The 25,435-nt window shown below is 45.3% G+C and overlaps 2 protein-coding genes across 2 annotated transcripts; both read right to left on the reverse strand.

The window, feature by feature from the left end:
- Positions 1-6,067: 6,067 nt before the first annotated feature.
- On the reverse strand, positions 6,068-18,486 carry LOC138845939 (leucine-rich repeat-containing protein 37A3-like). Its single transcript, XM_070059988.1, has 4 exons — positions 18,264-18,486; positions 14,180-17,990; positions 9,531-9,602; positions 6,068-8,901 (listed from the first exon to the last, which is right to left on the reverse strand). The coding sequence occupies exons 1-4, from the start codon at positions 18,484-18,486 to the stop codon at positions 8,817-8,819; spliced, it is 4,191 nt and encodes a 1,396-aa protein (XP_069916089.1). The 3' UTR covers positions 6,068-8,816.
- On the reverse strand, positions 18,448-22,985 carry LOC138846324 (leucine-rich repeat-containing protein 37A3-like). Its single transcript, XM_070061733.1, is given in 3 exon segments — positions 18,448-20,047; positions 20,049-20,932; positions 22,359-22,985. Coding segments are annotated over 2 exon segments (1,362 nt in total). The 5' UTR covers positions 20,495-20,932; positions 22,359-22,985; the 3' UTR covers positions 18,448-19,131.
- Between the last annotated feature and the right edge of the window lie 2,450 nt (positions 22,986-25,435).

Genomic DNA, 25,435 nt, shown 5'->3' on the forward strand with positions numbered 1-25,435 from the left:
AAACTTCTGCCTTGCGGCGCCGGCACACCGGGTTCTAGTCCCGGTCCAGGCGCCGGATTCTGTCCCGGTTGCCCCTCTTCCAGGCCAGCTCTCTGCTGTGGCCAGGGAGTGCAGTGGAGGATGGCCCAAGTGCTTGGGCCCTGCACCCACATGGGAGATCAGGAGAAGCACCTGGCTCCTGGCTTTGGATCAGCGCAATGTGCCGGCTGTAGCGTGCTGGCTGCGGCGGCCATTGGAGGGTGAACCAACAGCAAAGGAAGACCTTTCTCTCTGTCTCTCTCTCTGTCCACTCTGCCTGTCAAGAAAAAAAAAATCAGGAATGAAAGGGGACATTACTGTTGACCTTATAGACATCAGAAGGATAAAAAGGAAAACTGAGGACTATATGCCAGTGAATTAGGAAACATGGATGGAATGGACACGTTCTTAGATGGATACAAACTGCTGAACCTGACTTCAAATTAACAAATCTGAATAGACCTATATCAGGTGAAGAGACTGAGGGGGCAGATGTGGTGTGGTAGGTTAGGCTGCCACTAAGAATGCCCACACCCCTTACTGGATTGGCTGGGATCAAGCCCCACGTCCGCTTCTGATACAACTTCATGCTAATGTGCTCCCTGGGAGGCAGCAGATGAGGGTTCAGATTCTTGGCCACCCATGTGGAAGACCCAGATGGAGTTCCTGGCTCTTGGCTTCAGTCTTGCCCAGCCTCAGGTTTGTGGTGAGTAAACTAGCAAATAGAAGATATTCACTCATTCATTCATTCTGATTCTTTCTGCCTTTCAAATAAATAGATAAACTTTCTTTTAAAGAAAAGAGATTGAGTTAGTAATTAGAACTTCTACAAAGAAAAGCTCAAGGACACATAACTTCATTGCAAATCTAAAATAATTAACGTCAATAATTCATTAAGTCTTCTAAAATATAGGGCAGAACATTTCCTAGCATTGTATGAGGTTAGTTTTATGCTGATACCAAAGTCAGACAAAAATATCACAAGAAAAATTATAAACTGGTACCTAATGATATAGATTGGAAAATGCTCAGCAAATACTAGCAAGTATAATCCAACAGAATATATGAAAAGGATTCCATATCTTAACCAACTTGGATTTATCCCAGGAATGAAAAGTTGATTAAACATATCAAAGTAAATCACTGTAATGTGCTGTGTTAATAGAATGAAAGAAAAGATACGTGATCATCTCAATACATACAGTTCTAAAAGTATTTAAAAGCTAGAATAACCTTTCAGTATAAAAACATGGAACTTGGATAGAAGGCAACTCAATAACCTAATAGAGGACAACAGTGAAGATCCCCTGGCTAACTTCGTGCTGAATTATGATGGATTGAAAGCTTTCATCCTAAGATCAAGAACAAAGCAAGGGTGCTTTCTCTTACCACTTTTATTCGATGTTGTTCTGAAGGTTCTAGCTAGGGAAATTAGGTGAGAAAAACATATATTTTGGAATGAATGAAAGAAAACATTCTCTTTTTGGAGATGAGATGATTATCTTACCTGTAGAAAATGAGAAAGAATCCATGCACAAAAAAATCTACTAGAGAAAAAGTTCAGTAGTTTGTGGGACACAGATCAGTCTGCCAAAATTTGCTGTATTTTCAGACTAGCAATTAATAATCTGAAAATGACATTAAGGTAACAATTCCATAAACAATCACACCAAAGAAAAATACTTAGGAATACATCTAATCAGAATGAAAAGGCCTGTACTCTGAAGCTACAACATATTTTTGAGTAATTTTAAAGAAGATCTAAGAAAATGGAAAGACATTCTGTGTTTATGAATCAGAAAGTACAGTGAAGATGTGACTGTTCTCCAAATTTATCCATGATTTTAGCACAATTCCTAGCAAAATCCAAGCTGGCTTCTTGCCAGAAATTGGCATAAGGTCATATGACAATTCAAGGGATCCAGAATAGCTAAAACAATACTTAAAAAAGGAAAAAATCGGGAGGACTCAAACTTCCCAATTTCAAAACCCAGAGGCAGGCATTTGGCCTGACAGTTAAGATGCTGGTTAAAATGTCTGCATCCCATATCCAAGTGCCTAGATTTGATGTCTGGCTTCAGCTCCTGAGTTCTACTTCCTGGTAATGCAGACAGTGGGAGGCAGCAGTGATAGCTCAAGTAATTGGTTCCTGACACCCATGTGGGAGGCCTGGATTGAACTTCCCTTCCTGCTCTACTTTCAGTCTGTTGCAAGCAAAAACTCCACAACAAAACCCAGTTCAAACCTATGGTAATCTCAGTATGGTACTGGAGTAATGATTGACAATCATTGGAATCAATGGAACCGACTTGACACCCCCAAAATGAACCCTCACATATAGAGGGTTATATAGACTATATGTTTTGAAAATTAAAAACACTGGTGCATCCAAGGAGACTGTCAAGAAGGTGGGACAGGTGTGTGGCATAGCAGTTGAGTTGATACTTGGAAAGTCTGAATCTTAGATCAGAGTACCGTATTTGATTCCTGGCTACCCTGCTTCCAATCTAGCTTCCTGCTAGTGTGTACCCTGGGAGGCAGCAGGTGATGGTCAGGTATTGGGTCCTTGCCACTCTTATGGGAGTCTCAGATTGAGTTCTGGGCCCCTGGGTTAGGCCTGACCCACCCTAGTTGTTGCGGGACTTTGGCGATTGAACCAGCAAATGGAAGAATTATCTCTGTCTTCTGTCTCTGTATCCCTTTAAAATAAAATAGGTAAATATTTTTTTTAAAAAAGCTAAGACAACTCACAGTATTTGCAAGTCTTGTATCTGATAAAGGTCTAGTTCTTAGAATGCCCAGAGTATTTAAAGAATTCTTAGACTTCAAGGAGAAGGGAATAAACATTCATGAAATGAAGATATATAAATGGCCAGCAGTCATAAAATGATGCACAACATCTGAAGTCATTAGGGAAATGTGAATGAAAACCACAATTGGATGCTACTTTAGCCACTTAATAGGATGGTCATAATAAAAAAAGACATACACTGACAGTTGTTGACATAGATAGATAGAATGGGAACTCTCCTACATGGCAGGTGGGAAGGTAAAATGGTGTAGCCAATGTGGAAAAGAGATTGGTGGTTCCTCACGTATGTTAAACATGCCTTAACATAAGACCCAGCAGTATCATTCCTACTTATAGGTTCAGGAATTAAAAAACAAACATGGTTGCACAAAAACTTGTTCCTGAATGTTCACAACAGCATTATTCATAGCAGCCCCAAAGTGGAAATAACCCAGGTGGCTCTTAAAGGATGAGTATGTGAATTGGTATTGTGGTCTGTCTACACCATGGAGCCTTATCAGCATTAGGAAGGCATTAAAGCACTGGTACCTGTTACAACATGGGTGAACCTTGAAACCAGCAGGCTATGGGCAAGAAGTCAGATGCAAAAGGCCACAATACTGTGTTATGCATTTGTATAATTCTGAACATTTTATACAAATGCACCACACAGTATTGTGGCCTTTTGCATCTGACTTGTCCTAGAGGAGGAGGAGAAGGAGGGGAAGGAAAAACCTGGACCCCTTTTCCCTTATAAACCCCAGTCTAGACAAAGACTGCACGTTCAGCTCTCTGCTCTCCCCTGAGCTGCCCGCCTGGCCTGCCAAGTGTATTTTCTCCATTCAAACATGTCACCTTGCTCTCCCCCAGTCCGAGTGACTGGGCAAACTCTCTCTGTCCCTTCCATCCTGACGGATGCCCTGTCCCCAGTGAAACCTTGCTACTTTGCTCTCTGTCTCACACCTGAATTCTTTCTTGCATGAAGACAAGAACCCCACATGACTTCTCTCTGTGACAGAATCAGATAATGGAGATGATTATAGAGCCTTGTGAATGACTATACTAGACACCACTGGATTGTATGCATTTTATGATAAGTGGATTATATTTCAGTTTTGAAACAGAACCATATTATACACAGGTGCCAGAAAACCAGACATGCTGCTATATGGGAAAAGAATGAAACATCTGATTCTTCTGTGATCAAGGTCAGGGTCAGTGGTGAGTTCAAGAACCATGTATTGTCTTGCCTGTGATCTCCCCCGTTCAAGTGTGTTCTCGCAGGTATTTTTAGCATCATGAACTTGTTCGACTCATAAAATTCTTTAATAGTCACTAAGGATGCTAGATGAAAAATGTATCACGTGCTTGGTGAAGCAGGGTTTCTCAGACTGGACTTTGACCATCATCTGTTTTGTTCTTTGTTCTTTGTTCTGTGAGATCACGAGGGAGCCTTGTGCAAGAAGGCTCCTTGGCCTCTGCATCTCCCCTTGGCACCCTTTCCCCAAGCTGTGAAGAATGATGGTAGAACATTAAGCAGCGCAGACAATTTGGCCAAGTTTGTCGTTCTCCACTGCTTCCCTCTTCCTTAGCAGCACCCATGGCCTTGTACCAAATGGCTCAGCCTTTCCTTTTCATGGGGCAGCCCTTCTGTAGCTGACGTAGGGGCCTTGCATGTGTCTCCAGTGAAGTCACACTGCGAGGCCACTCTACTCTCCCACCTCTTCCTCCCATTGCAGAGCATTCACTTCTTCACTAGGGTTGTGCATGGGCAGTGCAGAGACTGAGCAGGAACTGTCTCAACAGCTCTAGGTGGAGGACTCTACAGACGCTCTTTACCGTGAACCATTATGCTTTGAGGATCACATGGATTCCGCACTGAAGATCGCTTCCATTTCTGGCCCCATTCCCTCACTTGATAAATGGCGGTCTATTGAATCCTACTCCACTGCCTTTTTGATAACGCTTGTGGGAGTAAAATGTGGCAGCACAAGCCAAATCAGAGTCAAAGTGTGAGAAATATTGTTCTAGGGGCCGGCGCCGTGGCTCACTAGGTTAATCCTCTGCCTGTGGTGCCGGCATCTCATATGGGTGCCGGTTCTAGTCCCGGCTGCTCTACTTCCCATCCAGCTCTCTGCTATGGCCTGAGAAAGCAGTAGAAGATGGCCCAAGTCCTTGGGCCCCTGCACCTGCGTGGGAGACCCGGAAGAAGCTCCTGGCTCCTGGCTTCAGATCTGCACAGCTCCTGCCATTGCAGCCAACTGGGGAGTGAACCATCGGATGGAAGGTCTCTCTCTCTCTCTCTCTCTCGCTCTCTCTCTCTCGCTCTCTCTCTCTGATTCTCCTTCTCTCTGTGTGTAACTCTGACTTTCAAATAAACAAATAAATCTTTTAAAAAAGGTACAATGCACAAAAAGGTCAAGTTGCCCTCCTTCAGCTCTTGTTCACCAGGGAACAAAGAACTGCACAGAAAATTTCTTGTAAAGTTCCTAAATAGTTGTATCACACATTAACAGTGTGAACTAATTAGAGATCCTCTGAGAGTAATCTGACGTTTCTCTCTTGCACATTTTAGAATCTTTTCTTTATGTTTCACTGTGGTGAGTTTGATTACAACGTGTCGTGATGAGGATCTCTTTTGGTCATGGTTACTGGGGGTTCTATGAGCTTCCTGTACTAGCATGTCTCTGTCCTTCTCCAAGCCTGGGAAGTTCTCTGCTAGTATCTCAGTTTAACCTCCCTCACCTACACAATAGGGGTCATCGTTTCTAAATGGCAAGAGTTGTTGGGAAGATGGAAGCAACGTGTGTAATCATGTACCATTTGCCAAGCATTACTGTGCATTCTTCATGTTATCTCGCTTGTGTAAGTACTTAGTATAGTGCCTAAAACGTAATGACCTAATAAAAGGAGGAATTAAAGATGTGTATGGCAGGGGCTGGCGCTGTGGCATAGCGAGTAAAGCCACTGCCTGCAGTGCCGGCATCACACATGGGATGTCAGTTTGAGTCCCCATTGCTCCACTTCCAATTCAGCTCTCTCTATGGCCTGGAAAATCAGTGGAAGATGACCCAAGTCTTTGGGCCCCTGCACCCATGTGGGAGACCTGGAATAAGCTCCCGGCTCCTGGCCTTGGATCAGCTAGCTCAGCTCCGGTCATATTGGCCATTTGGGGAGTAAACCAGTGGATGGAAGATGACCCCCTCCCCCACCTCTCTGTAACTATCTTTCCTTCTCTCCTCTCCTCTCCTCTCCTCTCCTCTCTCTCTCTTTCTTTCTATTTGAAAGTCAGAGTTACACAGAGAGAGGAGAGGGAGAGAGAAAGAGAGAGAGAGGTGCAGGGTCCCAAGGACTAGGGCCATCTTCCCAGGCCATAGCAGAGAGCTGGATCAGAAGTGGAACAGCCAGGTCTCGAACTGGCGCCCATATGGGATGCCAGCGCTTCAGGCCAGGGCATTAACCTGCTGTGCCACAGTGCCAGCCCCATCTCTGACTTTCAAATAAATGAATAAATCTTAAAGAAGAAAAAGTAAAGGCAATGAAGAGAATACTTAGAAACATATGGGGCAGAGGAAGAAGTACCTTAAGAGAAAAGAAGATCTCTTGTTACACAGATGAGAATATGGTGCAGATGAGAAGATTATGAGAAGAAAAGTTGCTGGAAGTGACAATGTGGAAACCTTTGAACCCTTACAAAACACCCCAAAGGGCAGACCTGAGTTTTATTGTGAGAACCAATGAAGTGACTAAAACAATTTTTAAAAATAAGCCATTGGGTTAAGACTTAATGTACAAGGGGCCGGTGCTGTGGCACAGTGGGTTAACGCCCTGGCATGAAGCACTGGCATCCCATATGGGTGCCGGTTCTAGTCCCAGCTGCTCCACTTCCCATCCAGTTCTCTGCTGTGGCCTGGGAAAGCAGTGGCCCAAGTCCTTGGGCCCCTGCACCTGCTTGGGAGACCAGGAAGAAGCTCCTGGCTCCTGGCTTTGGATCACCACAGCTCCAGCTGTAGCGGCCAATTGAGGAGTGAACCATTGGATGGAAGATCTTGCTCTCTCTGCCTCTCCTCTCTCTGTGTAACTCTGATTTTCAACTAAATATTTCTTTAAAGAAAACATTTAATGTACATGCATGAAGCAGAAGAAAAAATGTATACTTAATGTTTAGAATTATCAATTACTGCTGATTTTCTGTAATTTATTTCTGATTTCAGCTGAAAGATTTAATGATTATTACTATTTGAAGAGAGTTATGTCACTGGTAAGCTCTTGGCATGTCTTTGAGGTGGATTTCAGATTCACAATAGACTGATCCTACCACACTGCTGTTTACACAGAGGCTTCATTCAGAAGAATGTTTACTGGGCTGCATGTAGTACATGCAAAGTAACGGTGAATGCAGATTTTGCTGAGCGTGAGCTTAACCTAATTTGGGGAATCCCTTATAATGAAACATGCAGAATTATGAATATAAAAATTGCTCCAGCCCCTCCCAGGACCTTGGAAGGGGCACGTGCAAGCGTAAAGCCTTGAAGCTTAGGCTCCAGTTCATGATGAATCCAGCTCAGCTGGCACTCTTTTCTGGACTCTGTAATGCAGTGAACAGCATTGTTTTCACTTTAAAAACCCTCATCTTTGGTCATAAGATCACTGGTGTCTTCCTGGGGCAACGGGGATAGCGAAAGTTTCCTTGAAGCAGATTAGCTTTGTCTAATAAAAGAATATGTCCCCAAATAAAGGAGACCAGCTCCCAACACACACTTGGTGTATTACAGCCATTGTGCCAATTTTTGAAGTAACCACGAGTTAGATATGTTCAGATCACATGATAAGAGAATTAGTTTCCAATACCAGCTAGCTCTGGTTTTTGCATCACCATGAAGCAAATGCTTTTTTTTTCTTTGGCTTAAGATGGACACAGAATCTTGAGATAAATGAACTGGTGCCTTGTGTACTGTGCGCCATCCCTAGCTCTGCTCCTACTTTTCCAGCTCATCTCTCTGGCCTTGCTGCACAGATGCTAGCATGGCTGTCACTCATTTTCCCAACTTCCCCCTGCTGGCATGAAAGTCTCTGGAGACAAAGCTTCTGTCCTGTTCCAATTTGTACCCCCAGCACTTAATATAGCACCTGGCACTCGGTGGGCCTGGCACTCAGTGAATGTTCTTAAATGAATTCATTACTTTTCATATGCTGTGATTCCACAGATTTTCTCCCTGTGTTGTCTACAGAAAACTTAAGAGGCCCCTTAGGAGGGAATCTAATGGAATGATATATGTTGAGGCCATTTTTACTGATTCTACCAAAACCACTTGGTGTAGGAGCCTCAGGAACCAGCTCCCCAGTGTATGGGTGTAGGAAAAACAGACTTTCAGTGTTCTTCCCCAAGATCTGCAGGCACTGTTGGTCCATCCTCCACACATCCTAAAACCTTCCCTCATAACCAGAATGGTTATGACTGGGATTCTGAACTACAGAACAGGTGGATAGTCTTTCAACGTCAGGTTGAGTGGAGAATCTTTATCTTGAATCTAAAATTCCCTCTGGCCATTGAACATCACAGAATTATTGAGCTGAAAGGGAATAAAACTCACTTTCTGTTGCAGTTTAGTCAGGACAGAACATGTGGGATTATGTTAGAGCAGTGTATTTTCTTATTTTTTTTATACTAAAGTATAAAGGTTCTTAGTATCCACAGATAATTTATAAATTGAGAGTTAAATACATTTTGGAAAAAGCTCATGATCTGGGTGATGGGGAGAGACATGCCCTTTGGCTGGGTCCCAGGAATTATTTTTGCATTATGATTTAAAAGCAGGTAACCCTGAGAAAGCACCAGAACCTTTTTCTCCCAGAGTACTTTGTGTTAGATTTTTGAAAAAAAAAAATTGAAATGAAGACCTTCTTTGCAGAGTTTATATACAGGACTTAATACCCAGATAAGCATAACTATATACCATTTTTATACACAAATGGTTTTTAAATATGTATTCATCATCTATTTCACTTACACATTGTGCAAAAACTGCATTCCATGCCACGCCTGAAATGTCCCAAAGCTCAGTTCTGTCAGTAAATTGCAACCAAGATTTCTACAAAAAAAGACAGAAGTCAAAGAGAATGAAGAAGAAAAAAGGATATATTTGAAGAATACTCCTCTTTCAGGAGGGATTCTAATTTTTATAGATGAAACAACACTTCCACATTTTATCTACACACTAAAGAATTTACTTGTACTGGAAGATTTGGCTTCTAAATTATACTTGCACTTTTACATTAAATTTCATCATATCATTTTCATATTACATGACATACTTGTACTGCGTGATCTTTACTTCTCTGGAACAGAGTTTCACAACTTGAATGCTATTGACATTTTGGGCTCGATAATGCCTTTCTTGTGGAGGTTTGTCCTGTATATAGTAGGTGGCTTAACAGCAGGCTGGCCTTGGCCCACTAGGTGCCAGCAGCATGTGCAGGGCTGCAAAATGTTACCTGAATACAAAATTGAGTTGGTTGAGAAGCCCTGCTCTGTGGGATTCACTCTGACCTTTGTATCTGATAGCATCTGTGCTAGAGATGAAAAGGACCTGTTACAGAATTTTAGTAACCTTCTACTACAAATGTAAAGTAGAAGCTTCACCCTATTTCAAGGTGAACAGCAAGGTGGTTTACAGGGAAGATTTACTCAAATTCCAAATATGATGAAATTGCAACTTACATAGACTGCAAAAAAGGGAGTGACTCAAATGCACGTCTTTCGATAGACTCCATTTTGTTGCAGGATAAATCTCTAGGAAAAGGAAAACATTGCCTTGATTAGCTATTACCTATATAGTCAGTGGGGATAATAAAATTTACATTTGATGAATAGGAAGGGAGCACACTGATAGTCCGGGAAGAGACAGTTTAATAAAAGTGGAGATACTGCAGGTTCAAGGAAGAGTTGTGGAAGAAACAGCAGAGGAAACTCTTCCAGAACTAGTGATTCATGGTGGAGGGCGTGGGAGTCCACAGCTCGGGACACCAGCAGCAGAATCTACCCACCAGTGCTGGATCGTGAAGTGAACCGAACCTCAATAGCTTGAGACAACCGGCAGGAAAGTAGAAGGAGCCTAGAGGGAACGAGGCTTGAAGCCCCGTAGGCGAAAGTTCACCAGGCTAACTACAGGAGAGAGGAAAATAATAAAAGGGACCAGTACGGACAGGAGTTTCACTCTCTCCGCTCACCTCTCAAAGGCGAGCAAGACAGTGAACAGATGCCATTTTGGACATGCCTAATAGCAACCTCAGGGCTTAGAAGACAGAACACAGGAAAGCATACAGTCAAACCAAAGAAAAGAAGAGGAAATCAGAAATCTAAAAAATATTGTTAGGAATCTACAGGATACTAGTAAAAAAAAAAAATCCCAACATTTGGGTTCTAGGAATTCCTGAAGGAATGGAGAGGGAGAAAGGATTAGAAGGCCTTTTTAGTGAGATACTAGCAGAGGACTTCCTGGGCTTGGAGAAGGACAGAGACATCCTAGTACAGGAAGCTCATAGAACCCCCAGTAACCATGACCAAAAGAGATCCTCACCACGACACGTTGTAATCAAACTCACCACAGTGAAACATAAAGAAAAGATTCTAAAATGTGCAAGAGAGAAACGTCAGATTACTCTCAGAGGATCTCCAATCAGACTTACAGCAGACTTCTCATCAGAAACCCTACAGGCTAGAAGGGAATGGCAAGACATAGCCCAGGTACTAAGAGAGAAAAACTGCCAGCCCAGAATACTATATCCTACAAAGCTCTCATTTGTGAATGAAGGTAAAATAAAGACCTTTCATAGCAAACAGAAATTGAAAGAATTTGTTGCCACTTGTCCAGCCCTGCAAAAGGTGCTTAAAGATGTGTTACACACAGAAACACGGAAACACGGTCATCAATATGTAAGAAGGTAAAGGAAGGAAACCTCACAGCAAAAGATCACAGGAAGTTCAAAGCATATATTAGAAAATATCTTTGGGAAATGGCAGGGCAAAGTTACTACTTATCAATAGTCACATTGAACGTTAATGGCCTCAACTGTCCAGTTAAAAGACACAGATTGGCTGATTGGGTTAAGGAACAAAACCCATCTATTTGCTGCTTACAAGAAACACATCTTTCCAACAAAGATGCACACAGACCGAAAGTGAAAGGCTGGAAATAGATATACCATGCCAACAGAAATGAAAAAAGAGCAGCCGTAGCCATCTTAATATCGGACAACATAAACTTCAACACAAAAACTGTTAAGAGAGACAAAGAGGGGCACTATATAATGATTAAGGGATCAATTCAACAGGAAGATGTAACTATTATCAATGTATATGCACCTAATTGCAGGCACCGGTTTATTTAAAAGGTTTGTTAAGGGACTTAAAGGGAGACTTAGACTCCAATACAATAGTACTGGGGGACTTCAATACTCTACTCTCAGAAATAGACAGATCAACCAGACAGAAGATCAACAAGGAGACAGTAGATTTAAACAACACTATAGCCCAAATGGATCTAATAGATATTTACCGAACTTTTCATGCTACACTTAAAGAATTTACATTCTTCTCAGCAGTGCATGGAACCTCCTCTAGGATCAACCACATAGTAGGCCTTAAAGGAAGTCTCAGCAAATTCAAAAGAATTAGAATCATACGATGTAGCTTCTCAGACTATAAGGGAACTAAGTTGGAAATTAGCAACTCAGGAATCCCTAGAGCATATGCAAACACAAGGGGATTGAACAACATGCTCCTGAATGAACACTGGGTCATAGAAGAAATCAAAAACTTCCTGGAAGTAAATGAGGAAAACAGTACAACATACCAAAACTTATGGGATACAGCAAAAGCAGTGTTAAGAGGAAAGTTTATAGCAATAGGTGCCTATATCAAGAAAATGGAAGGCACCAAATAAATGAGCTTTCAATTCACCTCAAGGATCTAGAAAAACTGTAGTAAACCAGACCCAAATCTAGTAGGAGAAGAGAAATAATTAAAATCAGAGAAGAAGTCAATACGATTGAGTAAAAAAAAAAAAATGACAAAAAAATCAGCCAACCGAGGAGCTGGTTTTTGAAAAAATAAACAAAATTGACACCCCATTGGCCCAACTAACTAAAAAAGGACCCAAATCAATAAAGTCAGAGATGAAAAAGGAAACGTAACAACAGACACCACAGAAATAAAAAGAATCATCAGAAATTACTACAAGGAATTGTATGCCAGCAAACAGGGAAACCTATCAGAAATGGATAGATTCCTGGACACATGCAACCTACCTAAATTGAACCGGGAAGACATCGAAAACCTAAACAGACCCACAACTGGGACAGAAATTGAAACAGTAATAAAGGCCCTCCCAGCAAAGAAAAGCCCAGGACCAGATGGATTCACTGCTGAATTCTACCAGACATTTAAAGAAGAACTAACTCCAAATCTTTTCAAACTATTCAGAACAATCAAAAAAGAGGGAATCCTCCCAAATTCTTTCTATGAAGCCAGCATCACCTTAATCCCTAAGCCAGAAAAAGATGCAGCATTGAAAGAGAATTACAGACCAATATCCCTGATGAACATAGATGCAAAAACCCTCAATAAAATTCTGGCCAATAGAATGCACCAACACATCAGAAAGATCATCCACCCAGACCAAGTGGGATTTATCCCTGGTATGCAGGGATGGTTCAATGTGTGCAAAACAATCAATGTGATACACCACATTAACAGACTGCAGAAGAAAAACCATATGATTAGCTCAATAGATGCCGAGAAGGCATTTGATAAAATTCAACACCCTTTCATGATGAAAACTCTAAACAAACTGGGTATGGAAGGAACATTCCTCAATACAATCAAAGCAATTTATGAAAAGCCCACAGCCAACATCCTATTGAATGGGGAAAAGTTGGAAGCATTTCCACTGAGATCTGGTACCAGACAGGGATGCCCACTCTCACCACTGCTATTCAACATAGTTCTGGAAGTTTTAGCCAGAGCTATTAGACAAGAAAAAGAAATTAAAGGGACACAAATTGGGAAGGAAGAACTCAAACTATCCCTCTTTGCAGATGATATGATTCTTTATTTAGGGGATCTAAAGAACTCTACTAAGAGACTATTGGAACTCATAGAAGAGTTTGGCAAAGTAGCAGGATATAAAATCAATGCACAAAAATCAACAGCCTTTGTATACACATGCATGGTTTGAGTTCTGTGCTCCCGGCACTGGCCTCCCCACTCTCTGCCATTGCATGCATTTAGAGAATGAATAAGCGAATGAGACCTCTTTCTCTGTTGCACTGCTTCTCGAGTAAATAAATAAAAACCTTTAAAAAGAAAATAGTAGATTAAAATACCCCCCATTTTAAATCATCTTTCTCTTACTCACAAGCTTTTAATGACACTCCATATCTCATTATGAACTTTGAAACCCCTCAGCCAATATTCAAGTTTGTTTGCATATCTTTCATTGCTTCCTAAGTCCATCTCTTGTAGCCAGACAGTCTAAATCTTGATCATTCCATCAGACAAATCTTTGCCTAAAACAGACTCCCCCCCCCCTTTTTTTTTCTTGATTTTACAAATAATGGCCATGTTGTAAACCTCAGGTAAAGTTTTAGAATAACTGTGCTCTATCTGTGGTTCCTATGACACCCTGGAATGGCACAAAATGGCTACTATGTATAGAGGAACAAAGGTAAGGTCAGGCTACAACTGAGGGGCTCAGCAATAATGGTATTTATTACGAGTTTACATTCACATATGCTTGGAAGTGATGTATTGTATGCATCCACTCATCTAAATACACAACGGTCTAGTGAACTGATCACGGCCATAATCCAGTTTTATAGATGAAGAGATGGAATCCAAGCTAAATAACTTGTCGAAAGTCACAAAGCTAATCACTGGGAGACCTGTGTTCAAAGCCAGGCAACCTGGCTCCAGAATCTATCCTTAAACCTGTTGTATCATCTCTAATATGTTGGGATGAGGGCTGTGTTGAAGAGTGGGAGTAAAGCAATGAGGTAATAATATGGCAAATGTCAATAAATAAAGAATCAGGAAAAGGAGTAAGGGCAATCACATGAGACCGTAGAAGGGACAGAGAGAAGAAGAGAAGGAGGATCAGGAAAGCTCACAAGCAAAGTGGCCACTTGGGAGGTGAACCAATGGCAAAAGGAAGACCTTTCTCTCTTTCTCTGTCTAACTGCCTGCCAAAACACACACACACACACACAGTCAACATAAGGTGGGGACTTGAGGAGGGCTCAGGAGGCTCTTGAGGAAAAGCTGCTGAGACAGGCAGGCTGTAGGGAACCATGAGGAAGGGAGATTCTTACAATATGCTGAAGGTGCCGTTGTAGCTGTTGGGCTCTGGTACAGGAACTCTGTGAAGCTTCTGCACTGGGCTGAGGCCAGTGCACGAAAGTGTCTCATCTTTGCAGGTGCAGAGCTCACAGACATTTATGGTGGCAGCCGCATTCAGGGGTTGATCTGTGACTTCAGTTAGGGTTGAGTGCTGAGTCTGAACCTGGCCTGGATGCAGATCTGTAGTCTTCTTCAGGGATGGAGAATGGCCAGCTTTTGCAGTGGGTACCAGAGTTCTGGTAAGCTCCATCTTGGAAGGCTGAGCTATGACACTGGGTGATGTTGGGTGCTGAGCTTGATGCTGACCTGCTGTTGGAACTGTCATCTCATTGTCCCCTGGGGACTGAGTTACGAGCTCCTTTAGTGGCTCTGTAGACTGAGTTAGGGTCATTTGCATGGTAGTAGAAGGTGTAGCCTCTGTAGTACGTTGTGGAGTTTGGGTAATTTCCAGGTCCAGAGGCTTGACTGTGACTTGAGGCAGGTTTGTATACTGAGTCTGAATCTGGACTGGAGGTGAAAATGTCACCTCAGGGTACATTGGATAAGGAGGAGGAGATATAGACTTGAAGGCTGTAGAATGTTCATCCTGTGTAGTGGGTACCTGAGTTATGGTTGACTCTAACTTCGAAGGTTCAGCTGTGGCACTGGGTGACATTGGATGCGGAGTTTGATCTTGACTTGGTTTTGGAACTACCATCTCATAATAAACTGGAGGCTGACAGACCACTTCATTATGTGGCCCTGGAGGCTGCCCTGAAGTCTCCTGCATGGTTGGGAGTGGTTCACCCTCCACAACAGATTCTGGAGTTAGGGTAAGTTCTACATCAAAAGGTTGAACTGTGACTTCTGTCAGGGTTGGATGCTGAGCCTGAACCTGGTCTGGTTGTGAAAGTACCTCCTCATGGAGCACGGGAGGTACTTTAGTCTTCTTCAGGGCTGTAGAATGTTCAGCCTTCCTGGTACGCTTTGCATTTATGGTAAGCACTGTGTCCAAAGGCTGAACTGTGATGTGAGGCAATGTTGGATATTGAGCTTGATTATGACCCAGTGTTGGAACTGTCACCTCTTGATGTATTGGAGATTGGGTTACACCCTCCATGGGAGGTTGACTGGAGGTCTCCTGCATGTCTGTAGAGGGTTCAGTCACCATACTGCTGGTTTCTGGAGTTATGGTAAGTCCCAGGTCCAGATGTTGAGTTGTGACTGGAGTCAGGTTTGGAGATGGAGCTGTAGTCTTGCTCAGGTCTGCAGGATGCTCAGCCTCTGTAGTAGGTTCTGTAGTAATGGTAAGTGCCAGGTCTAAAGGTTGATTTGTGACACTGGGTGATAGTGGAGGTTGATTTTGACCCTCATGATGCACTGGTGGCTGAGCTACAGATTCTTTAGGTGGAGTCTCCTGCACATTTGTGGCAAGTTCAGCCTCTGTAATGGGCTGTGGAGTTATTGTAAGTGCCAGATCAAAAGGTTGAAATGTGATGCGGGGTGATTTTGGAAACGGAGCTTGATCCTGAGCTGGTGTTGGAACTGTCACCCCCTGATATCCTGGGGGTTGAGCTATACCTTCCTTAGATGGCCCTGGAAGCTGAACTGGGGCCTCCTGCATGATTGGAGAAAGTCCGCCTTCCATTCCAGGTTGTGTAGTTATGGTGAGTTCCGCATCCAAAGGTTGACCTGTGACTTTGGTCAGGTTTGGTTGCTGAGTTTGAAGCTCCTGCTGGGTTACAGATGATTGAGTGTCAGGGAAGTCTTGTGGCTTGGCTGGGGCTACATTTTGCACTGGAGCTTGTTCTGCATTCTTGAGGGGCTCTAGAGGCTCAGCTGGAGAAAGTTCCATCTTTTCAGGCAGTGCTGGAGGCTTGGCAAGAGGAGGCCCAAGCTGGGTTGGAGAAAATTCAACTTGCTTGGTGGGAACTGTAGGCTGGGCAGGTCCTTCCTGCTGACTCCAGTAAGGATAAACTTCTGGAGTGGGCTTTAGGGTTCTGGTAAGGTCAATATCCACATGTTTTGGTTTGGTTTTAGACATCCTTAAATGCTGAGTTCTGAGTATTTCTTCTGGAATATGAGGTGAAAATGTCATATTCATTGGGATAGCATCACTCATCTCTGGGAAGATATCTGAAGGCTGGTTTGTGTTTCCCTGTTGGAGTGGTAATTGGTAAGCACTCACGGGGCGCTCTAGAGGTGGAACGGAAATCCCCTGCTGGCTTGGTGAAGGTTCCTTCAGTTGTTCAGGCTGAGCTGGGACCCCTGGAAGTGGGGAGTGCTCATCCTCTTCTGGGGGCTTTGGCTGCTGAGCTGTGTCTGCCTCCTGGTCTTTCAAAGGCTCATGCTCCGTAGGGAACACTGAGGCGTGAGCTTGGGCTTCCTGATGGATTGGAGAAGGTGCAGCCTCTTCGGGGGCCTGTAAAATTTCAGCTGTTTCCTCCTGCTGGGTCATAGAGGGTTTCTCATCCTGCATAACTTCTGGAGATTGAATTGGCAGTGGTTCAACCTCTTCAAGAGGCGTTGGAGGCAGAGCTGGGACTGAGGCCTGAGTTGTTGTGACCTCGTGGCTGACTGGAAATGTTTCCACTTCTGCTGCAGGTTTTGGTGTTAGGGTCAGCTGCAGGTCTGGAGGTTTAGTAGTCACATTGGGCAAGTCGTACTGCTGAACTTGATGGTGACCGGGAGGTAAAATGGTCACTGTGTGATGACTTGGAGGCTGGGCTGGGACTTCTGTCTTCTTTCCAGAAGATTCAACCTCCTCAGAAGACTCAGAGGGCCGCCTTGGTTGCTCCTGCTCACTGATATAAGGTTCGGTCTCCATAGGAGGGACTGGAGTCAGAGCTAGGGCCTCCAGCTGGCCTGGAGGAGCTTGAGTCTCCACCAGGGCCTCCGCGTACTGAGCAATCTGCTGCTGTTCTCTGAGAGAAGGCTCTGTCTCCACGGGAGGGCCTGGAGGAGGCTGAGTCTCCACCAGAGCCTCCGCATACTGAGCTATCTGCTCCTGTTCACGGGGAGAAGGTTCTGCCTCCACGGAAGGGCGTGCAGTGTGAGCTCTGGGTGCCTGCTGGAATGGGGAAGGTTCCGTCTCTGCAGAAGGGACCGGAGTCGGCTCTGGGGGTTCCTGCTGGGCTGGAGAAGCTTCTGTCTCCAGGGAAGGGCCCAGAGTTTGATATGGGGTCTCCTGCTGGGCTGGAGAGGGTTTGTTCTCTACAGAAGACTCAACATACTGAGTGGGCTGCTCCTGATCACTAATATAGGGTTCTGTCTCCACAGAAGGGCCCGGAGTCTGAGCAGAGCCCTCCTGCTGCACTGGAGAAGAGTCCCGCTCCATGGTGGGCTCCAGAGTTATGGTCAGCGCCACATCTGCAGGCTTGATGGTAACATTGGGCAGGTTATAATGGTGAACTTGATTCTGATCTGGAGACCAGTCCGTCCCCTTCTGAATCTGTGGAGTCTGAGCTATGATAGTCTCTTCAGGAGATTCTAGCGCTTGAGCTCGGGGATCTTGCTGTACTGGAGATTTGACTTCCACAGGGAGTGCCGAAGGCTTCTCCGGGGCTTCCAGTTGGCTTCTAGAAGGTTCGATCTCTGGAGACTCAGAAGGCTGAGCAGGCTGCTCCTGATTGCTGGAGGAATATTCAGTGTTCACAGGCAGGCCTGGAGGCTGAGCTGGGGCCCCCTGCTGGCCTACAGATGGGCTGACTTCCTCAGCATACTCTGAGGGCTGAGCTGTGGCATCGTTTTGGGTAGAGAAAAGTCCAGTCTCCTCAGGGAGATCTGAGGTCTGAGCTAGACCCTCTTGAGTCCAAGATTCCACCCTCCCAGGGAATTCCGGAGTCTGCACTGGGGCCTCTTGTTGGGCTGAGGGGAGTCCCACTCCCTCAGGATGCCCCAGAGGCTGAGCTGGAGCCTGCTCCGTGCTTGGAGTAGACTGAACTTCCTCACCTGCCCCTGAGGCTTCTGTCAGCTCCGTGTCTGCAGGTTTCAGTGTGACGCTGGGGAAGTTTGCTTGGAGAGCTACAATCTGAGGTGAGGATGGAGTGTTAGGATCGTGATACACTGATGCCTGACCTGCTACTTCTGCAGTAGCAAATGGATTCTGAGCGGGGGCCTCCTGCTGCAACGGAGATGCTTCTTCCTCGGGCTGCTGCAGGTCTGCACCTGGGCCCTCTTGCTGGGGTGAAGAAAGTTCATCTGGTTCAACGGGCTGTGGAGGCGGAACTTGTTCTTCTTGCTGTGCAGAGGAGGACTGGATGGGCTCCTGAGTCTCTGGATTTTGAGTCTGGCCTTCCATCAGGAATTGAGATGGTTCAGCCTGCTCAGAGGGCTGTGCAGGTTCTCCTGGGTTCTCCTGGGATTCTGTAGGAAAACCACCAGGATAGACCCCATAGTCAGCCGGCAAAACTTGATTTTGACCCTGAAGCTTGGCCGCTTTGTCTGGAGTTCCAACACCAACCTTAGGAAGCCGTCGACGCCGAGCTAGATCTTTCTTGGGGGTCAGGGGTGAAACAATCAACTTGTTTCCTTGTGAACTCTGACTGTCTAGAGGCAGAACGAATGCTTCCAATGACTGGTGAGCATTTCGTTCCAGTCGAGGAGGCAGAGCCGGGGGCTGATCCTGATCCCCGTCTAGCACGGGAATGGCCTCTGGTAGCCTCTGTTGTCGAGTCAGCCTATCGAAATACTGGTACGGAACAGCAAGCTGTTCTGGCTCTGGGGGCAGTTCCAGAAAAAGGAAGCAAACTCACAGTGGACTCTTGAGGCGAGGTCAGCACCCGGGAGGGAGCAGAAGACCCCAGGTCATCAAAGCCGCCAGGGTCTGCCATGGGTGTGAGCGAGTCAGGCGATTCAGGTGGGACATTCAAGGAGTGGGAAGACCAGGGCTCAGAGAGCCAAGGGATCTGGACTGGGAGCCCCTGGTCTTCCCGCGTGGGGTCTCCTAAGTGATGGGAAAGTGCAGGTCTCCTGTCCTCACCTTACTCGACTCCTGCTCTTTCTGTCCACTCGGGGCTTCTGTACTCTCATTGATATAGGTCTCGGTCCTCCACTGCTCTGCATCCCATTCTTCCTTGGCTATCTTTTCTTCCTGCTGCTCACTGAGGAGCTTCATCAGGATGCCTGTTTTGGAGATGAGCTTGGCACAGGGCAGTTGCACCTGGGCCTCAGAGCAGTCCATTTTCAGAGTGCGGATGACGTGAGAAATGAGCTTTTTCATGTCCGTGTTGGGGATAAGGGACTGTAGCTGCTGATTCAGCTGAATTTCAAACTGTTGCCCCTGGGACAGCATCACGGGGTAGGTGAAGCCTGCGGGCGTGGTGGGGGCTTCAGTGCCCTCGCTGGGGTATTCCCACTGTGTTTCCTTGGTTTGGTCCACAGTCGGCATTAGGTCGAACTCGGTCCCAGCAGAATCTGTAGCTGAAGGATCTGTGTGCATTTTGTCGCCAGGGAGCGTTTCTTCATGTGCAGTGGTGTTTTCTGTCAAAACATTTTCTTCGAAAACACGCCCTCCGGAATGGTTTTCCTCCCTAGTGTCTTCTATAGAAGGTTCTCTCAGAGGAGGACTCCCCTGAGAATGCAGGCCTCCAGGGGATGAGAAAGCCTCTCCGGAGGGGGAGTTTATGAGACTCCGCAGTGCAGGGAACGGAGGCCTCTTCCCAGCCGTCAGCCTGTTGAGGGAATTTTTCCTTCTGAACTTTCGACTCAGTTTGGCCTTGGGGGTTCGGAGGACCAGGTGAGAGCAAGTTTTATGAAAGCGGTAATTCTGTCTGGAATGCCAGATTGGTTTCCCTGCCGCCTTATTTTTGGCTCTAGCATTGGCATCTTCTAAGACAAAAATGGTGTAGGTTAAGTCCTCCTTTGTTGTTGATCTCAGAGAGAGATTTTGCAGGGGAGGTAGAAGGCCTGCCCAGGATGTGTTTCTTCAGGAAAGAGGAGGCTGCAGCCTCACGTTCCTTTGTGAGCAAGGGCTCCGTGTGCAAGGAGTTTCCGGCCACCTGCCTGGGCCTCTGAGCCACTTGAAGCTCCTTCAGCTCCCTGGAGCCTGCTCTCCCAAGCCTTCTTCCCCCAATGCTCTCCGCAAAGGGCCAGGTGCCCCGTCTCCTCCCGAGGCTCTTCCTCATCTCCTGGAGGTGCCTTTCCCATAAGCCCTTTGGCCCCTTGATGACTTTTTTCACTCTCTGCAGCCTGTACCCCACACTTGGCATGGTTGCCAGGCTGTTCTCCTGTGACGGGGCAGTTTCTGATTTCTTTTGGAGGATTTGAGGGTTAAATTGATGACCTAACAGGATAGGCTGCATAAGCATGGCCTTTTCTTCCTTCTTAACCTTATCGATTTTTTTCTTGAATTACTTCATGTAACAAATTCTCCAGAAAATAGAGCTTTCTCAACTTATTTCTGTAAGGATGAGAGGGCCTTCTTATGTGGGTTTTCACGTAGCTCAGGGACTTATCTCTATCTTGCACATTTGAAAAAAGCAGTGTAATGAATGGCAATAATGTTGATTCTACATTTTGTAGATTTTCCTCTGAGAAATAAGGCAATATATAATTCAGTGCACTAATAACATCACTTTCATCGTTGAGGTCCCGCTGTTCACTCATGCGGCCTGGGAAGTCCACGCTGTTTCTCTCTGATACTGGGTTCCCTGGCTCAATAGTCAGCTGCTTGCTGGTGTTGTTCTTCCGGGCTTGCAATATCTTCATGAATGCCCCCTTTGGGTTCCCTATAGATGCTTCTTCAACTGTCAAAAAAAGAAGAGACTGCTTTTTGGCACAGAAGACTGATGGGACAGCTTTATGTCAGTCCACAGCCCTACACTCTGATCAATTAAATTAGGAGTCAAATCCAATATTTGGGGTACCATTGAGACTTTAGAGAGAAAAGTAAAACCAAACTCAAACCTATGAAATGGCAACAACAAAGGAGAAAAAGATATTTTTGAGAGTGGCATTCAAAGAGTTCGCAGTGTTAAAAAGCAGTAACTATGATCAGTATTATTTCATTGGTTTCCAATGACCAACCACTCCAGGCTTAGAATAAGGCTGGAGGACAAATGGCCCCACCCAGCTGCCCCTTCTGTGGCTCTGCCCCTGCTTCTCAGCCACATCATTCTACAGTCCTGCCTCATGCTGAGGGAGCACAGGCTTCCTCCTTCCCTCCCTCCCTCCCTGTGGCCCTGTGTTCTTGCTACCATCACAGGTGTCCATGGCAAGAGATAGGCATGTAAGGGGAGTGAGGGCAGAGGTGGTCAAGCCAAGGGGCCTTGCTCCTCACCTCAGTGTGTTCTTTCCCACCCTTGTAAAGGGAGATTAACAATGCTTGTCCTTCTCACCTCTTGAGACGAAGGGAATAATATAATTGGTAGGAAACTGGTCTGGAAGGTGAGCAACACTGTGTAGATGGGTATACAGTTATCACTGTGCTAATGCCTCAGATCCCTGACTGAGATCCGAATTCAAGCTGTCTAAGGAAGAAAGCGGTCACATTTTGGAAGTCACGACATCAGTGGTAATAACCCTCATCTACAGAAGGATACTTAAAATTACCCGAGTGTTCTGTGGATAGAAAAGCGTGAGACTCAGAGCAGGTTCAGAGTTGGACAGTCTACAAGTGCATGGAGGAGCCTTCCGACTCCATCAGAGCAGCCAGGCAGCCATTTCTGGTTATGGAACCAGAAACTCCCCGGCTCCAAATAAAACAGCATCACTTGTACTCTTTTATACAAGTGCAAAAACAAACAACCGCGGTGAGCAGTGTAGACCTGTTCTATAAGACAGAGGGCCCTTGAGGCCCAACACATAGAAAACCAGTTTATAGACTGTGTGCAAATGAGTTATCATTGAAAAGCAAAGCACCCAAGAGCACAGAACACCACGTGTGTGGTTCCCAACATTGCTTCCTTCCCCTTCCACCTCTTTTCCATGATCCTTTGTGCATATGTAAATTACATAGCGGTAACTATGTTATTAAATTACATAGCGGTGATTGCGAACCTGACTTTCAGCAAGGGAGCAGTGTAGCAATTTAGGGAGTTTAAATCTGAATGAATGAATAAAAATTCAGCAATTAATTACATTGTTACTTTAAACTTGACCCTAAAATTTTAAAATAAGAAATTTAAAACAAATAAATATTAAAAAAAAGATCCTCAGGAAGTTCCGACTCACGGCAATGTGTCGTATTTGGCAGGCATTCATTGTCACAGTGAAGCTTGACGGTGTTGCAGACAACCTCGATAGTATGTTTAAATTGGCAGAGGCAGCAGGCCATATGGCTGGGTAAGATCCTATGAATAGAGACAGAGAATTAAGTTACCTGTAAAGGGGTTCCTTGGGTGGGTCAAACAGGTGAGCCAAGGTGCCAGCAAAGGAGTTCTTGAGGTATGTGGCCAGGACATTTGGGTAGGAGCCTGGTGGCCAATTGTTGGTCTTGAATATGAGAATAAAGGAAGGAGGGAGAGGTGGCCCCAGGAGGCATAGGCATGGAAGTGGGTGTGGTGTATCCAAAATAAAGTCAACAGGGTGAGCATTGGGCACCATGGATCTGTCGTTTGACTCAGGGGTGTCTCCTTCCAGTTCACAAGTCTCATTGTGGGTTGGGAGTGCACAGGAGGACTTCCCCCAACCTCTGGAGTACTCTTCTCCATCCCTGTTGGAAGTGTTCACTATTAGAAACTACTCTGGTCCCAGAAAAATGACTGACTGCAGTAATTGTTGGAAAAGATGTGGAGAAAAAGGAACACTCGCTCACTGATGGGTGAGTGAAAGTAATTTGAGCAGGCAGGTGTTTAGCCCAGCCATGAAGATGCTGCTTGGGACAAGCACATCCCCTTCTGGAGTGCCTGGCTCCATTTCTGATCCCTGTTTCCTGCCAGGGAGTGCCCTGGGATGTGTCAGGTGGTGCTTCCCTAAATACCCAGAAATGGAAAGACTGCAACTTATGGTAGGTGTGTGTTTTTAAGAAACTGTCAGTCTATTTTCATTATATTTTTTTCAAATTTATCATTTCGAAAGTTTCTGTGGAAGGAAGAGAGAGAAACACACACAAACACATCTTTTCTTTTTTTTTTCTTTTTGACAGGCAGAGTGGACAGTGAGAGACAGAGACAGAGAGAAAGGTCTTCCTTTTGCCATTGGTTCACCCTCCAATGGCCGCCGTGGCCGGCGCATCGCGCTGATCCAAAGCCAGAAGCCAGGTGCTTTTCCTGGTCTCCCATGCGGGTGCAGGGCCCAAGGACTTGGGCCATCCTCCACTGCACTCCCGGGCCATACCAGAGAGCTGGCCTGGAAGAGGGGCAACCGGGACAGAATCCGGCGCCCCGACCGGGACTAGAACCCAGTGTGCCAGCGCCGCAAGGCGGAAGATTAGCCTATTGAGCCACGGTGCCGACCACATGTTTTCATTAGGTAGTTTACTCCCCAAATGTCTGCGACATGCAGGGCTGGGCCAGGCCAAAGCCAGGAGCTCAGAAACTAGTTTGGTTTTCCATGTGAGGAGCAAGAACTCAAGTCCTTGGGGCATCACCCACTGCCTTCCAGGGTACATGTTAGCAGGAAGCTAGGGTGGAGCAGAGCCGGGACTTGGATCCAGGCATTCTGATGTGGGATTGGAGTATCCCAGGTAGTGGCTTAACGGCTGCACCAAATGCCTGCCATCGTAAACAGTTTAATTTTTATTTGTTTTATTTTTTAAAGCTTTTATGTAATGAATGCCAATTTCATAGGTACAACTTTAGGAATATAGTGTTTTTTCCTCCATACCTGCCCTCCCACCCCCACTCCCGTCCTACCTCCTACTCCCTCTCCCATCCCATTCTTCATTAAGATTCACTTTTGATTGACTTTATATACAAAAGAGCAACTCTATACTAAGTAAAGATTTCAACACTTTGCACCAACCCCCCACCCCACAACATAAAAAGTACTGTTTGAGAACAAGTTTTGCAGTTAATTCTCATAGTACAGCTCATTAAGGACAGAGTTCCTACAGGGGGGGTAAGTGCAAACAGCTTAATTTCTAATACCCCCAAACTGGAACAACCTAAGTGTTCACAAATAGGTGAATAGATAAACTATGGTAGGTTCATATAATGAAATGCTATTCAGCAATAAAAGGAAATTAACTCTTGGTACACACAACAACAAGAGTGTCTTAATCATGTTGAGTGACAAAAACTGGTTAGAAAACAGTGCATACTGTTTGTGGTTCCATTTCTATAAACGTGTAGAACATGCATAATAGCCCATAGTAACAGTAAGAAGGTCAAGGTTCCATGGAAATTGGATTGGGGAGCGCAAGGAGGGATGGAAGGGAAGAATGATAAAAAAAAGCACAAGTTGAGGTGGCGGGTATTTTGCTGTGGTCATGGCCTATGGTATATACATCTATCCACATAGGTGGTCCACTGTGTCTATTATTTCTTCATCTCTGGAACTACTATGAAACTGCTCAGAGGAAAGAAGGAAGGGAGGAAGCAAGAGAGAGGAGGAGGAAGGGGGAGGGGTGGGAGTGAGGGAGCAGAGGAGGGAAGGAAGGCTAATGATTGAGTCCACATGAGAAGTATGCTGCTTGTGATACCCACATCCTGTATGGCAGTGCCTGGGTTCTCGGTGTACTTTTTGTACTATTCTTTACTTTTCTTGGGGGATTGAATTATTTTTAAAAATATTTATTTATTTATGTTATTATTTATTATTATTTTTCACTCTCCAAATGGCCACAAAAGCCGAGTGGAGTAGCTGGGATTCAAACTGACATTCCAATATGGAGTGCCGGCATCACACGTGGTGAGTTACCTTGCTGTGCCACAAGGCCTGTCCCTAGTAGGTTTGAGTATTTTTAAAATAAAATTGGCAAAAACGCTAGTTGGTTATCTTATTAAGAATTATTGAGCCGGAGCCGGCGCCGCGGCTCACTAGGCTAATCCTCCACCTGGCGGCGCCGGCACACCGGGTTCTAGTCCCGGTCAGGGCACCGGATTCTGTCCCGGTTGCCCCTCTTCCAGGCCAGCTCTCTGCTATGGTCAGGGAGTGCAGTGGAGGATGGCCCAAGTCCTTGGGCCCTGCACCCCACAGGAGACCAGGATAAGCACCTGGCTCCTGCCTTCGGAGCAGGCCACAGCGCGCCGGCTGTGGCGGCCATTGGATTGTGAACCAACGGCAAAGGAAGACCTTTCTCTCTGTCTCTCTCTCTCTCACTGTCCACTCTGCCTGTCAAAAAAAAAAAAAAAAAGGAATTATTGAGC

This window comes from Oryctolagus cuniculus, chromosome 17 (assembly GCF_964237555.1).
Source record: "Oryctolagus cuniculus chromosome 17, mOryCun1.1, whole genome shotgun sequence".
Lineage (NCBI taxonomy): Eukaryota > Metazoa > Chordata > Mammalia > Lagomorpha > Leporidae > Oryctolagus > Oryctolagus cuniculus.